Below are 16,650 nucleotides of genomic sequence, written 5' to 3' on the forward strand. Positions count from 1 at the left end.
CAGAAAAAATGCAACATGTTCTACCTTTTTGGACTGCACCGGAACGTACTGCGCTGGTCTGAACAAGGGCCACTGAAATTCATGTTAAACACTGTCCATATGCATTTGATGAAGAATGAAAATGCATTGGACTATAAAGGCCTTAAAGCCAAACTCCTGCTAAAACTTTTTTTCCCTCTATAGTGTGTATAAGAGTCAGAACTTGTAAGTTTATATTGCTGTTTTTGTACTCTTTGGGGAATTTTTTTTCGCACTTCCAGTCTCTGACACTCATACAAGAATAAGCTGTCCAGGGGGCGTCAATGGGACAAAAAAACAGACAGGTTCTAGCTTTTCCTCGCTTGCTAACCGATACTAGGCAGTAGCAGCTTTCTTATGTTCCAACCACTGACAGCAATCACAGCATACGGTCATGTTTCTCATTTTACAGATGCCCAACTTTTATCTCAAGTCTGTACAGAGCCTTATGTACATGAGATATGACTACTTATCCAATCGGTTGAATAATGTTTTCATTATTGCAAAATCCTGGTCATATTTCACCAGGTAAGACCAGATGAACATAATCATTTAGCAAGTATATATCTAGTCTGTGGTGCAGAGATGGTATTATTAAGGTCTTGCAGCAAGCAAATGTCCCTCAAGGGCTGCAACACTGGGGTAAATAAGTACTTAAGAATTTAGAGCTAGAATGATTGACAAAGACAGGTAGACAGATCCATAGGTTATAGTGGTGTCCTGTTCTGCAAGTTCCTGAGTCTTACCTTAAAGTTCAATTTCAGATATTTAGTGTGACTGGGCTGCAATAATTCTACCAAGTACCTATTCAGTGCTAACCTTTAGAGGACGTTTTATTTCACGGATAGCTTAAAAAAAAAAAAAAAAAAAAAAAGAATATTCATATGCAAAAGATTTCAGAATTGTCTCTGGTCATCTATTATAAGCATATGAACAGCCAGCTGCTTTCATTACCTCCAGCAAGAACCATTATTAATTGAACAAATTATGCAAAGGGACAGCAATAGCAGATCAAAGGTCACAAATCTTAATTTATGACTACTACTCAGCTTCGGTAATGGTGGATAAAATTCATCATGCAATGACCCCAATTATTTCATCAATTTGTTCATTTAGAACAATTAGTTCTTCTTTGCACAGTGTGGTCTCTCAATCGGTGGTGCTCAAATCCAGTTCTCTAAGGCTGCCCACAGTGCATGATTTTCGTTTTCTAAAACTATTTAAAAAAGGTGAAATAATTGAAGAGCAATTCCAGGCAACAAAAGAAACCAGTCAATGAGCTAATTCTATTCATACAATTTCTCTTGGCTTGCTGTATCAGTAACCACATTTAAATATCCAAGGCAAGTTTAAATCTGGTGAATGTAAGAAAGTCTTACTGGTGACATTTTTAAGGTCATTAAAGTGGACCTTAAATCAAAAAGTGAAGAGTTTACATGGGGCTTTTAGAAATGGTAACTCTCTACCCTGAAAAATCTACATTTTGTCTTTTTTCCTAAAAAAAATAGTATTGTACACATTTTTCCCTTTAGGTTCCCCTCATGCCTTGAGCCTCATAGCTGTAAGCTGCTTGTATAGCTGCAGATAATCCAAGAAAGGGTTTCTCAACCATGGTTCCATGAAACCCTAGGGTTCCTCCAGAGGTTGCTAGGGGTTCCTTGAGCAATTTCTTCCCTTCAAATAAGTTCCCACTGACACTATTGATCTCTTTTTAGTCATCTGTAAGGGGGTCATATTTCCCACTGTGCAGAAGCGTAAGGAGCAGTATTCCCACTGACCATCACACTAACGTATCGTGAATTGTAGATTTATTACTTTAGCAGCGGTTCCCTGTTCATTCCTATGTGTTGAAAAGGTTGAGTAAAGCCTAGTACACAGTCAGAAATTCAGACGAAAAATACCGATTTGGAAGCGATTGTACGATAATCTGATCATTAGTACACTTTTGAGAGTCGATCGCGATAGTTCACTCAACCAGCTTTTCTCAACATCTTCAACACATAGGATCCCTTGAAATAACGTTCCAATCTTGAGGAACATCTCCTAAAAATTACTATGTCTACAACTCATGACACATTAGTGCAATAGTCAGTGGGAAGACTTATGGTCATTGGAATTCATTGCCCCCTTACAGATAGCTAAAAGGATCAATAGTGTCAGTGGGAACTTATCGGAGATGCAGAAATTGCTCATTGCAGATGGAACCCCTAGCAACCTAGAAACCCCAATCTAAACCATTTCAAATCAGTTGGTTCCTGTACGTTAGGATTTTAGAAGGAAATTCAGAAACTAGACAGGACTTATTATAATGGTTGTATTTTTTTCAATGAAAAACATTCTCAGAAATTAGCAATTGGCCTGAAAACGTCTTTAGACAAATGACAAAACAGCAATTTTTTATGTAGATACCTGCAATCATGTCATCCACAGAACTCATTTTCATTAGCACTTGCTCAATGAGGCCGACCTCAGTGCTGGTCTGTAAGTTACGAACACTCTTCCGCAGAATGGCTGTAAACATGCTCCAGATCTCAGCCTGGCACGTCACATCACAGTGCTCCAACAGCTCCGACATGCAGGTAATACTCTCTGCATCTTGAATAATAAAATTCATCTCCAGATCAAACTCGCCACCGACCAGCTGCAGAAAGAAACAAAACATGGAATATATTAACATCCACTGTGTTCACAGAACATAAAAGTAGGGTGTGAAAGGCCATCGGTAAATTGAAAAAATATACTAGTTGCATTCTAGGGAAAATATGTCAATTCATTTTATTAGTTAATAAGATATAAAAGAAACAGACCAAAAAGGTAGTGAAGTAATTGAACATTTATTTCAAATTAATGACAAATGTTAATCCTATTTGTGAAAGCTGAAGCTCTAATGCCGCGTACACACGCTAGGAATTTCCGTCAACAAATGTTCAATTGAAGCTTTTGGTCAGAAATTCCGACCGTGTCTAGGCCCCATCGGACATTTGATGTCGGAATTTCTGACAACAAAAATTTGAGAGCTGGTTCTCAAATTTTCCCGACAACAAAATCTGTTCACGTAAATTCCGATCATGTGTGGACAATTCCGATGCACAAAATTCCACGCATGCTCTGAATCAATTACGAGATGGAAGAGCTCGGTCTGGTAAAACTAGCGTTCGTAATGGAGATAGCACATTCATCACATTTTGTAACGGACTGAAAATCGCGAATCGTCTCTCACCAAACTTCTACTAACATGACTGGTATTGAACTTCCCTTTTCTAGTGCCGTCGTATGTGTTGTACGTCACCACATTCTTGACGTTCGGAATTTTTGGCAACATTTGTGTGACCGTGTGTATGTAAGACAAGTTTGAGCCAACATCCGTCGGAAAAAAATCCACGGTTTTGTTGTCGGAATGTCCGATCGTCTGTATGCGGCATTACTCAGGAGATCATCAATGGAAAATGGACACGCTTATAAATTCAATTCACGCCCCAAATACAAAAGCTACATTGGCTTGAATATCTATTTTGTACGTAAAATATCTATCAGTTGATGGCTACAGAAGATAACAGTGCAAATCATCTAACCTAAAACGTTTAGTTTGGGTTTTGGTACATGCTGATGAACAAATTATGCATTAGCGGCAAAATCTTTTTCTGTCTCTGGCTTTGCTCTCTACAACAAAGTTTCTCTACCACGCATTAGAATATTCCCAATGCTTGATTTGTAATAAAACTGCAAAATTCCTGAAGGACGTGCAAGACTGCGCACAATGGCAAGGTTTTACCAGGACAAAATAATCAGTCAGTGTGTTCCTGTGTGATGACAGAAGCCAGTGAAGGATAAACTAACCAGCATCACAAAAAAAAAAAACAACTAAAAAACAGGAACCACACCAGGCTGTTAAGGCATCTATTCAGGTATTTGTAAATTACACGCAGAGAACCAGCAATTCTATTTCAAGTATCAACAGTGATAAAAGTCTATATGTACATATTAGTTTGGATAAAAAAAAAAAAAGAAAAATCTACAATATTGATAAAAAAAAAAAAAATGTATTTATTACAGCATATCAAAAATGTATAATATAAATACATCAATAAAATCATATAGTCCAAATTTTGCAACATTTTCATATCATAAAAATGAGCTAGAACGTTTCTCCTGTCATTATACCTAGCCAATTGAACTTGTCAGAGCACATAGAGCACTGGGATTTTCTCAACGCATTTCATTAAATTGATTCACTGCCTCATGAGAAAGTGGGAAAAGGTAGTATTCATGTGAAATGGATAATAGGCCTATCAAAAAGCAAAATTTCCTTATCTTAGCAAAGCAGCGTGTAGCATCTTCGAGCACCAAAACAGATAGGGGGAGCCAAAGAGGATACTAGTGGACTCAAGAATTTGTTGTTCGATCTACCAAACCTTGCAAGGAGGACATTTCCCTCAAAACATGATGATGCTGTGTTGGACACCTTTGCAAATAGTGTCTCATTAATGGTCTTACAATGGGTAAAGGCTGTAAAGTCCCTTCAAAATGTTGAATCTTTCATCTGTACATCCACTGGGTCAAACAAATGAGCTACTTGTCCTCTACAGATTCCTCATTGCAGGTTGTAGTAGCTACAACCCGATTTCAAGTCTCAATGATAAAAAATATCTATATACTGTGTGTATATACTGTATATATAAATAAAACACACATATACACCTACAAGTCAGATCACATTCTGACTTTCAGGTTTCCATTTTCATTTTCCAGGACTCATTTTAATCTAACTGGGGACATTGGAACATCATAGTTTCTAGTACTAACATTTTCCACGTGTAAGGTCCATAGTTCTATGGGGTACATAGAAGAGAACTACTTCTCTAATTGGTCCCAGAATGCTAAAACAAAAAGATTTGGAAAATTCTTCTAAAAACAATACAACCTAAAAGCACCAAACGGCCCCTTGGGAACTAAAAGCAATGACCTATGACTGGTGCAAATAGGCCAGTGCCTTAATTAAATATGTTCATCCATTCTCTCTCCATCCCATCAATCTTTACCTTGGAGAAAAAAACAATACTCAACAATAATAATTAATCACTGGTAAGACTGTACAATAATCCAATGTCTTTCAGAGAATCGTCACGACCATCATTATTATTCTAAGCTGTGAGTGAAAACATTTTCCATGTGGCTACAATGACACAACATAAGAGAAGAATGAGCCAGGAAGGTACAGACACCAATTAAACCAGAGAAACTCTGCAAGGTCTTCACAATATTACAATTTACTGTATTTTAAATGTTGTCACTGCCCCCCCTATTTACCACATACTTCCCACTGCCCATCACTCAGAGGACCCATGGCCAGCTTAGGCCTGGGGAGATCATAGCTAGGTAGGGTGACCACATGTCCCGGATTGCCCGGGACAGTCCCGCATTTTGCAGGTCTGTCCCGGGTACCCATATGCCAGGACAATACAGTGCCCCGGAATGAAACTGACACAGTCATTCCACGGGCTGATCTGATGGCCCCAAAAAAAGCCGCCACATCACCGCTTTACTCACTGACAGTACTTGTCTTGGCCGGGAATGCCTGGAGGATAACAATCCCCGCCCCCCCTGCTTGTGATTGGAGAAATCATAAATCCTGACTATTGTGTTCAATGACTGTGCTGTGATTCGTTACAGCACAAGTTGATTTTTGGGAAAGGGGGGTGTCCCTGAATGGTAGTTTGGAAATGTGGTCACCCTATAGCTAGGTGATGCTGGATGTCCACCAGTCAGGAAGGGGGTCTGTCTGGTTTGCTGCAGGGTCTAATGCACATCTGAGTAAGCAATTTCAGTGTGGGAAAGGAGCCTGTACAACGTACCGTGCAAGACAGAAGGTAAGGCTGGAGTTCAGCTTTAACAGTTAGAGAGCCTCAGTTAGCTAGTCTCAATCTATATAAACTGAATCAATACATCAACATAGTTAATTTTAAGACCCAAGGTCACTGCTTAAAAGGCTCAAACGAGAAATCTCATTTGTGTACACAAATTAATTCTCCTAAAAGCTCTGCAGGAAACCAAATGCACATGGTAATTGCAGTGGGAGAATGCAGGGAGCTCACCAATTAACCTTGTAAAGTGCAGCAAGTCAAACAAGCAAGGGTAGAGTGAGCGGCCGGGGGTGTGGTCTCCACTAGTGACCTCTAACCTCTCTCATAACCACAATGTCATGAAATGTGTCGGCAGCATGAAGACTCTTCTTCTGGAGAGGCAATACAAGTGAGCAAGACTGGCTGTGGACATTCACCTATTGAGGGAGCTAAAAGTCCCAGCAAGTCCCATCAATCTTGGGAAAAGGTATAATTTTCCAATATAGGATTAGGAGGCATGATACAAACATTAAGATATGCATAAAACCTAACAACGATCGATGAAAAAAATACCTGTTTATGCCATAAATTCAGTGCTGTCCTGCAGACTGTTAAAGTAATCTGGAAGAAATACCTTTTTATTCTCTAAAGTTGGCTATACACTGTGCAAAACTTGATTAGAGGGTACCTGTTGACACCACTCTACAGGACATCCTTTAACTGCAGAATGTAAAGCAGCCAACAGATTATGCAATTTCCTTGCCTTCCATCAGGAAAGCAAGAAAATTGCCTGATTCCCCCCATCAACAGTCAGTCCTGCAGCGCTATTGTGATCTGCCAGTGGGGAGACTTCTCTGCCAGCAGGACACAATAGTCACTACCAGCAGCTATAGGGGCTGGCAGTGACTGCATGAAAAAAATCCAACAGGCTGGTTGTGCTGAATTCAATCAATGGATCAACTTTAGTACAACCAGCCGGTCCCTTATAAGATGTCGGGCAGAAAATTGTCAGCTGAACTTTGCCTTCATCCAGTCACCGTCTCTGTATTCTAATAGCCAGTGTCGCAGGCTGTCAGAACACATAAGCCACAGCCAGAGATTCGTCTATCCGTGCCATTTTTAGCATGGATGGAGGAATCTGCTAGATTACTTTTGTTCAGCCCACGGGCTGATTCAAAGAAACATATTTTGCTAGCTGAACTTCCTCCTCATACACAATGGAATGCGGTTCATACTGGAGCCACACTATTTTATAAACCAAGTACCCTTATTTCAAAATTTACCTGTGTTTTTTTGTTTTTTTTTATACATACATAGAGTTTGTTGGTCAATTTATCAGGAATTTAGAGGAATTAAGCAGAGAAGAAGGCGCTTCTAAGTGCAGTAATAGAACACATTAAGGACAAGGAAGGGTTTAAAACATTTATAAGATGGAAGTGAAAATCAGGCATATCAATGAATCCATACGTCTGGCGGGATGCCTCCTGGGAGTAAAGACAGCTGCAGGTGGAAGTTCCAGCCGACCAACGGTGGTAAACACTGTGTCTCCGATTCAAGATGGAGGGTTGGATTCCATGCTGGCCCTGACAGCACAGCTCTCCATCTTGGATAAGAGACACCCGTGTTTACTACCGCTGGTCTGCTAGAACTTCCACCTGTAGCTGTCTTTACTTCCAGGAGGCTTCATTGACATGTCTGTTTTTTACTTCCATCTTGTGTGTTTAACCCTTCCTTGTCATTAAAGTGTTGTGTTACTGCACTTAGAAGCGCCCTCATCTCTGCTTTGTTTTGTTTTTCCTTTAGAGTGTGCTTCCCTCTTCTGAAATTCTGCATTAATCGCATTTCAAGAGCCAGGCATGTACGGTTTGTTAAAGTCTCCTGGTTATCCTATTCTCCACACTCTTAGAGGAATTAAGAAATGCTAGGAGTCTAGGCTTAAAAGGTGCTCAAACCTATCCCTCGCTTCTGTTTTTTTTTTTTTTTATGAAACGTGTAGTGTATTTGACCCTTGAAGGCACGAAATGTCCAGAACATTAAAAAGGGCCTTATAAGTCAGTCTCTCCAAGCATTTCCCCAATGTTCGTAATATTGATCCATCCAAACTCAGGTTTTGTGGAATTTATACATCTGAGCATTAGAGAGGAGGTAATAAAACTAGGGAGATCTCCAAAAAAACGCGCTGGATCTAGGAGTTGAATTTCCTGCACCCTAATGGATCAAATATAGAGCTTGACAAAGTATTTTATAGAGGTTTTTAAGTGATCAGAGAACTAATTTTAGTTTTTTTTTAAGGGTTTTGAATGCAATTTATGCCAAAAGTAATTTAAGGTTATTGCTATAGTGAGGGATTAACCCAATAATACAATTTTTCACATTTAAAGCGGTAGTTCACCCTCACTGGCTTGATTTTACCATCGAGACAGGCATTGTAGCGCGAGCTACAGTATGCCTGTCCCGATTTTTTTAACCCCGGACTCACCTTGTAATCGGACATCGTAGATTTCGTCTCCCGCGGGGAATGGGCGTGCCTATGGAGAGGGAGGATGATTGACGGCCGGCCCTGGCACGTCACTCTCCCCGAAGACAGCCAGAGTAGGTCTCGGCTCTTCACGGCGCCTGCGCACAGGCAATGCGCAGGCGTCGTGAAGAGTCAAGCCTATTTCGGCTATTTCCGGAGAAGCGTGACGCGCCAGAGCCGGCCGTCAATCATCCTCCGTTCTCCATAGGCACGCCCATTCCCCGGTATCTTCGATCTACGCGTACAAGGTGAGTACGGGGGTAAAAAATTTGGGACAGGCATACTGTAGCTCGCGCTACAATGCCTGATTTTATGGTAAAAGAAAATTTTTTTTTTTTTTTTCGTTGATAGGGTGAACCCCCGCTTTAATGTATTCTAAATGAGTGAATGGTAAGTTGGAGAGGAAGTTGCAATTTAGAATTTGACCCCTAGATGGGGTATGCAGGATCGGAAGGTTATATGAATACTATTAATTTTTTGTATTAATATGTAGGCATTTTATTTATGTATATCTCTAGTTATTGTTAGGTTGGAGTTTGTACGCCTGCATATGCGATAGCAGAAAGGTTTTTGCCTTATTTTTTATGAGATATGACATAAGTCGAAGTTTGCTATATATAGAGCTTCTTAGTCTAAAGCCACATCCTTTCGAAGATGTCAGGTGACGAAACACACCAAGGAAGGGATTTTCAGGCGCATGGACTGGAACTGAAAATACGGAGTCCACCATCTTTAATACTCTGTTGATGTGGTTTTAGCTTCCTAATAAAATGTGAGCATTTTTACTTTTAAATTTATAACAGTTTTAGGAATTTGCTGAACTAGGAGTCTTGCTTTATTTAATCGTATATATTGGCGTATTGCAAGCTAACTTTTGGAGATTGATTGAGATTGATCCACCCTTTAGCAGTGTGAAGGAGCATTTAAGTGTGTGCATTATCTGGCCCTAGGATGGAAGGGTAGTACTATTTGGTAAGAATATATCTGTATGTGGTGTAGGTGTATGGCACATGGGAAAGGATATGCAAAGTAAAGATTGGATCTTTATATTTGCACTTCTGGCCACTATTTTATGTGTGCACAATTATTTTTAAATATACATTTTTATGGCATACTACACTAGATAGTTTTTTTTTTCCTTGGGGGGGATATCCCTTGGAGTGTTTGAGGGAGCGGAGATGCAGAGAAGCACTAAATCGGGGGGAAGATTAAAAAAGACATCTGCAGATTCTGAGAACGGATAGATATATATATATATATATATATATATATATATATATATATATATATATATATATATATATATATATATATATTTCTCATACAAAAAGGTAAAAAAAAAAATCTTAAAAAAAAAACGAATACAGCCAACACATTTGAGGATTGGTAGGCTGCAATATGCGAAATTTGTGTTTTGGGATTTAGATATGCTTTAAGTCTTCAAGAAGCCGAGATCAATTTAAGCAGAACATGTTCTTTTCCCATAAACCTCTGTATTACATTACGGTTAACAGGTGTTTACCAAAATATCTTGCTGCTCTTTATTACACAGAGCACATCGGAGAAGCAGACTGTAGCACAACATATGCTCCAGGAAGGAAGTGTGTAGCATACACTTAGTATTATAACAGTAATTATCGCAGAGACCTGCCTTTACTCAACAGACTGCAAGATTGGGCGTTTACATGTCAATAGGAGCTCCCTAGAGTCCGGGCAACATGCACGGTGCTAAGTCAAAATGAACGCACGTTAGAGTAACAGCCAAGTTCAATGCCTATTAAAAATAAATGACTGTGATAGACAGTCAAAGCGTTTATGGCTGAGATTTATTTTTATTATTCATGCTGTCATTTAAAAACCTATTGTGATAAACAGCACATTAACCTGGCCAGGAAGAATGCATTTTGCAATGGGCCTGAGGGAAGTGGGGTTTAATTACAAAGTGCATACAGCAGTCATCTTAGTGACTCACGCTTAACACCAGCTCCAAGCTGTTATAATGCCCACTGTCTAGCCATAAAGCTTATTTTTCTTTCTGGATCCATCCTTGTTTCTATCAGCATCCGCCGTTCAAGACCGCTGCTCTGCACCCAAAAGAGTGTGGCACCGCATTTCCCAGCCTTCAATTACTTGAGCCTCAACCTGGCCTCAACTGTGTGAAAGCACCACTGCCCTCCTCAAGACTCTGAAATCTGCTATTGCTGTATTTGAAAAGCTTTGGCGACTGCAAAAAAAAAAAAAAAAAGAAGAGAGAGAGTGTAGGATTCGAGTTAGCGCTCATCCACCTTGGATATTTCACCAGCAATAACTAGCAATTCTACTGGGAATAGAGCTGCACAATTAATTGTTAAAAAAATCTTGATCTTAATTTAACCCCCCCTCACAATCCTAATCTGGCATTTCCACGATTCATGTAACAAATACAGAGCATTTCTCTGCTCAAAGCTATCAAAAAAAATACAATAAAGTTTATCACAAAATTGTTCAGTGCTGAAATAAAAATTAACATTGGGGGTTATTTACTAAAGGAAAATCCACTTTGCACTGCAAGTGCACTTGAAAGTGCAGTCACTGTATATCTGAGGGGGACACGCAAGAAAAAAAAAAAAGGAATTTTAGCTTGCACATAAATGGGTGTAAAATCAGCAGAGCTTCCCCTCGTTTCAGATCTTCCTTTCAGATATACAGCGACTGTACTTCCAAGTGCACTTGTAGTGCAATGTGAATTTGTCTTTAGTAAATCAACCCTATTGTATCATTTGGTTCTTTTGGATCAAAGGGATGAACTTCGATCTGTAAATGAGGTCAGTTTAACCACTTAAAGACCAGGCCTTTTTCTGACACTTGTTGCTCACAAGTTAAAATTAGTATTTTTTGCTGTAAAATTACTTAGAACCCCCAATTTATATATATATATATATATATATATATATATATATATATATATATATATATATATATATACACACACATATACATATATATATATATATACACACATATACATATATATATATATTTTTTTTTTTTACAGAATAAAATGTCGGTCGTTGCGATATTTTATGTCACACTTTCTTTGCCCATCAGTCTTTCAAACGCAATTTTTGGGGAAAAAATACACTTCAATTAATAAAAAAAAACAGTAAAAGTTAGCCCAATGTTTTGTATAATGTGAAAGATGATGTTACGTGCGAGAATTGTGAGAGAAACGTGAGCTTTATTCTATTCAAAAAAATTGTGATTCTCACTTTATCCAGAATCATGCAGCTCTAACTGGGAGCAATTTTAAATTTCAGCTAGTGTACAGAAGGTGATAGTAACTGTAAGGAACCTGTCTGAATATAAACATACAAGCTACCCCTGCCAACGTTTAGCATTTTTTTACAGCCTGAAAACCCCTTACAAAAAAGGTAAACCAGATGTGTTTTTTTCTGCCTCCTGCCAAGCTTAAAGGGGTTGTAAAGGAATTTTTTTTTTTTTTTCATAATAAGCATCCTTTACCTGCAGACATTACTCTTTTCACTTCCTCATTGTTGGTTTTTGCTCAGAAGTTGCTCTAATTCTTCTCTGTTCTGTTCACTTCCTGCTTGTCTGATTTTACTGACCACCGTGAAGGGAGGCTTTACTGCGGTGGTCAGTAACGTGCTCACCCCCTCCTGGGAACTACATCTGTGCGGCAGGACGCTCTCTACGTGTTAGAGACTTCAAGGAGGTGTGAATTTCTGGGCGCTTCCCGCAATGCATACTGGGAAATCTAGTTCTTACATGAACGAGCGCCGCAAACCAGGAAGTGAATGAGAGAACAGAAATTAGAATGCCGAAGGTTATATAGATGAAGGAAATTAATAGGTATTTACTCGTTTTTTAATAGAATCATTACACTATTCTGTCTACCTTGCAGACATTAATTTTAGGCAAACATTATTTTTCCTTTAGTGACCCTTTAAAATATGCCTCTAAGCGTCATAATGTGCATGGACACATAGGATAACATTGAGCTGCTTTTACAGGCAAAAGACAAAAGTACTGTAGAAGCAACAATTTCAAGCAGTTGTATAGTCTGTAGGACGAAATGCATAGGGTTCTATGCTTGTTGTTTATCCTGCGCCTTTGTTATCAGTGATCACCATTGTAACTATCGCTGGATTTTTACAACCATTTATATTTATTTTATCCTTGTTTTTATCTTTGTTCTTTTTGCCTTGTGTTTAATTTTAATAAATCCCTTGGGTTTACTTTTTTGACCTACGCTATGTGGAGGCCTTTTTTTCTTGTTCCTTTTTATGCCATATCGTAAATCCCTGGAGAGATAATACTTCTTTTTGGATCCTTGCTATCCACAACATTGAGCTGCTGGGAACCAGTGATTGAGTTAGGAGCTTTTTTTCTGGAAAATATCGGGGAACAGATGGGAGGAACTTCCGGATTATACCAGAGATGACCTTTGGAGGTGCTGGAGATACCATCACTCTTACCTTTGCCTATTTGACCCATTTCTGAGAGGTTTTGGGTCCACGCCACACGGTAAGAGTACCCATCTTATACCTTTTCTGGATTTATGTTTATTTACATATTGGTTTTATCATCAAGATTGCCATCATTGTCACTGTTCTATGCTTCATATCTCACCTTGCTGGCGAGGATTACACCCGATTGACATCATTAACCGTTTACATGGACCCCTTTCTGAAGTGACTCATGACCACTTTTCATAATACTTTTTAATATTGGAATACATTTATTGTCACTTGGTTTTTCACGCATATTTACTTGCTGCCGCAATACACTATTTATATATTTTGTGCATATTTGGTTACACCTTTTTTGTACATGTTCACATCATAGCCACACAGGTCTAGATTTATTCATTAGAGCAGCACAATTTTATATTTTACTTTTCTCACATATTATCTGTATGTTGTGTGCTAGCAGCTGCCCTCTTTGTCTTTAGCAGCGCAGTTTTCTCTCCCTTATTTAAGTAAAAAATATTACTTTGTATATAGGTATCCGCCTTGTTGTGATAAAACTTGGCAGGCTGCCTAGATTTTTTTTTTCAGCTGTTAGAGAACTCTGCACTTGTTGGATACAATCGAGAAATGCCGTTTTAAGATCTGGAAGGGAAAATAATTGCAATTTTGATTCTTAAGGATTAATTGTGCAGCTCTAGTGTGCATGGACCCTAAAGCAACATTGGCATATTCTACAGAGCCAAATTCCACTAAAATTGGAACAAAGTAGCACAGGAACCTTTCTCCAAAATTGCATCTCACAAAACTGCATTGACACCATTGAAAGTAATACGATTTCCATTGTCATGCGATTCTGTGCGACTCAAGTTACTTCAGAAATCACAATCAGTGTGAATCAGCACTAAATGATCAGTGAAGTTGAATTTTTTTAAATATTTTAAACTAGGTATTTATGCAGCTTTTTCCACACAAGGAAGCCCAAGATATAATAGCATCTTTGAACAAAGCAATACAAACAAAGGACATAAACATGATTTTTCTCCATGCTGTAATGCTTGGTGAAATGTCATACAAATAAATAAAATTAGCTTCAGAGTAATACGACGATGGTGCATTGAGGACACAATATCAAATGCCAGCGTTCCGCCAACAAGGAACTGGGTCACTTAAAAGAAAATCATTCAAACCACTTCAAGACACTTAATTGGCTTCCGCTTTGTCAGAATCAATTATATTTCCAATAACTCCCATTTTCGCACAGTGTTGAACAACATAGTTCCATCATCATTACTTAGTCAATAGAAACCTCAGAGACTGGCAGCATCATACCTTGAAGCACCTAAGAAGACCTGTGTTCCGATCTTCACCCCTGAAGTCATTCGGCCCTACCACCAGTACTACTCGGCACGGTGTTCAGCTCCATTAGGCCAAAGTCTGCCATAGACTTTGAGCGGTTGCCTGCAGCGGCGCTGGACTCTGCACCAGTGTTGCCAACCTACCAGATTGAAATTTACTGGCACGACACCCGAAATTTACTGGCGCAGCCACGTTTTTACTGGCATTTCACAAAAGTTACTAAATTAAATTTTTAGGTGCAAATTTCAGTATTTAGGCTACAAACAAGTACACTAGGCAAATAGCAATGTGATTTAAGGCAGATATTAAGATAAAAAAAACTTTTTTTTTTTTTTTCGATATAATAAGGGCAAAATTATTTAGTCCCATCACCCCCTGCCTCCATCCCCTCTGCCACCAACACACCCTGCCTTCACATCCCTCTGCGGTGCCAGAATCTCCCTCTGCCTCCATCCCCCTTTTGCAGTGCCACCAACAACCCCTGTCTCCACCCCCACCCTCTGCTGTGCCACTATCCCCCTCTGCGGTGCCACAAACACCTCCTGCCTCCAATCACCCCCTACCTCCATTGCCCCCGCAGCCACCATCACCCCCTGCCTCCAATCTCCATGCGCAGTTCCAAGCCAAACCAATCTCGGCTATTTTTACTGGCACATTCCCGCAACCACGTACATTTACGAACGGGAAAAAAAGTGCCAGTTTTTACGGACTGTCCATAAAAATATGGACGGTTGGCAACACTGCTCTGCACCGGTCCCTCCCAGAAGGACTATACCTAGAGGGTCCTGTGGGCAAGGGGCCTTACTCTATTACATTACAAAAGGAAACCTACTAGGAGAAACATAGTCTGACAAGATGGTATATGTGACGAATCTCGAATTCCCCTGTATGGGAACCTCCGCCAGACCTGTGTCCCCTGTCGTCCAAACGCACCCGCAGCCTGCAGATTCGCCATAACTAGCCCTTGACCCCTAAACACACAGGTGTTTAGGGTTAAAACATGCAGAGCATAAACTCTTTATTAAAGCGGGAGTTCACCCATTTGTAAAAAAAAAATTTTTATCCCCTTAGCTTCCTGCTCGTTCGGTCTAGGGGAATCGGCTATTTGTATTAAAATATGAGCAGTACTTCCCCGTTTTCGAGCTGCATCTTCTTCCGTCGCTTCCGGGTATGGGTCTTCGGGAGCGGGCGTTCCTTCTTGAGTGACAGCCTTCCGAGAGGCTTCCGACGGTCGCATCCATCGCGTCACTCGTAGCCGAAAGAAGCCGAACGTCGGTGCGGCTTTATACTGCGCCTGCGCACCGACGTTCGGCTTCTTTCGGAAAATCGTGACGCGATGGATGCGACCGTCGGAAGCCTCTCGGAAGACTGTCAATCAAGAAGGAACGCCCATTCCCGAAGCCCATACCCGGAAGCGACGGAGAGGATGCATCTCGTAAACGGGTAAGTACTGCACATATTTTAAAATAAATAGCCGATTCCCCTAGTAAAAACGAGCAGGAATCTAAGGGGGAAAAGTGCCCTCTAAGGGTGAACCCCCGCTTTAAGTACCAAACATACACTTTAAAACACAGTCAGGGACACTCCTCTTAGCCTTGTCATAGAGGGGGTAGGGGACAAGGAAGAACCAATGGAAAATCAACACTTGTATATTCAAACAACTACAGTTGAAACATACCAAGGGATTATGATAAGCAGGCAGTCCCTCCTTACACATCCCCTGCTGGGATGCATCTCCAGACCTTTGTCTACGTGCCATGACCCAACACAATTAAACACACCAGGGGGGACTGGGGAAGGAGGGATGTAGCATTACATTACATTATCTCAATTTGTCCCTAAGTCTCTCAGTCTCTTCTGGGCCAAAGGTTTTGGGTAGGAGGCCAGCCCACAGCCCCCTCCAAAACACAGTGACAGTGGGTTCTCTCACAGTATACAACCATGCCAAGTTGAACAAGATTTTCTATAGACGCCAATCTTAAATGTTACTGGGGCCGTGCAATGCCAAGCTGGCCAAGAATTTCCATAGACCTCATGCCAAGTTGATCAAGATCTGCCAGGAGCCAATGCAAAACCGGAAATGACACATGGCGCCATGGCCCCCTAGAGGAGGAAGTGAAATTAGATATAGGCATAAATCACGTAAGAATATTTTTTATATAAATTGCCAATTCATTTTAAGGATGCACATTAGTGTTGCATGGCGAGGAGAGAAAAATGTGGTGGAACTCCGCTTTAACGCCCTCCTGGTGGCAGTATGCTTGTCTCCTTTGCATACAATGCAGAGCGAATAGTTTGCATTGTAATGGATGACACTGAGGGACCACCCACAGACTGGAGCTTTGGGTAGAGGTGATCAGTCCTGGAATCTATACTGGGGGATAGCAATACACCTTATGCCTTCCACCATAGTCTAAAAAGCCTTTACCACTGTACTGCAGGAGGCATG

At 40.2% G+C, this 16,650-nt stretch overlaps 1 protein-coding gene across 8 annotated transcripts in view; it reads right to left on the reverse strand.

Annotated features, from left to right (window-relative positions):
* NBEA (neurobeachin) overlaps window positions 1–16,650 on the reverse strand; it is a 793,834-nt gene that overhangs the window by 597,784 nt on the left and 179,400 nt on the right. For all 8 annotated transcript variants that reach the window (XM_040340410.1, XM_040340408.1, XM_040340406.1 and 5 more), the window contains exon 2: window positions 2,428–2,659. In XM_040340410.1, coding sequence (XP_040196344.1) covers window positions 2,428–2,659 — 232 coding nt within the window. The remainder of the gene's footprint in view (window positions 1–2,427; window positions 2,660–16,650) is intronic.

Source organism: Rana temporaria, chromosome 2 (genome assembly GCF_905171775.1).
Source record: "Rana temporaria chromosome 2, aRanTem1.1, whole genome shotgun sequence".
Lineage (NCBI taxonomy): Eukaryota > Metazoa > Chordata > Amphibia > Anura > Ranidae > Rana > Rana temporaria.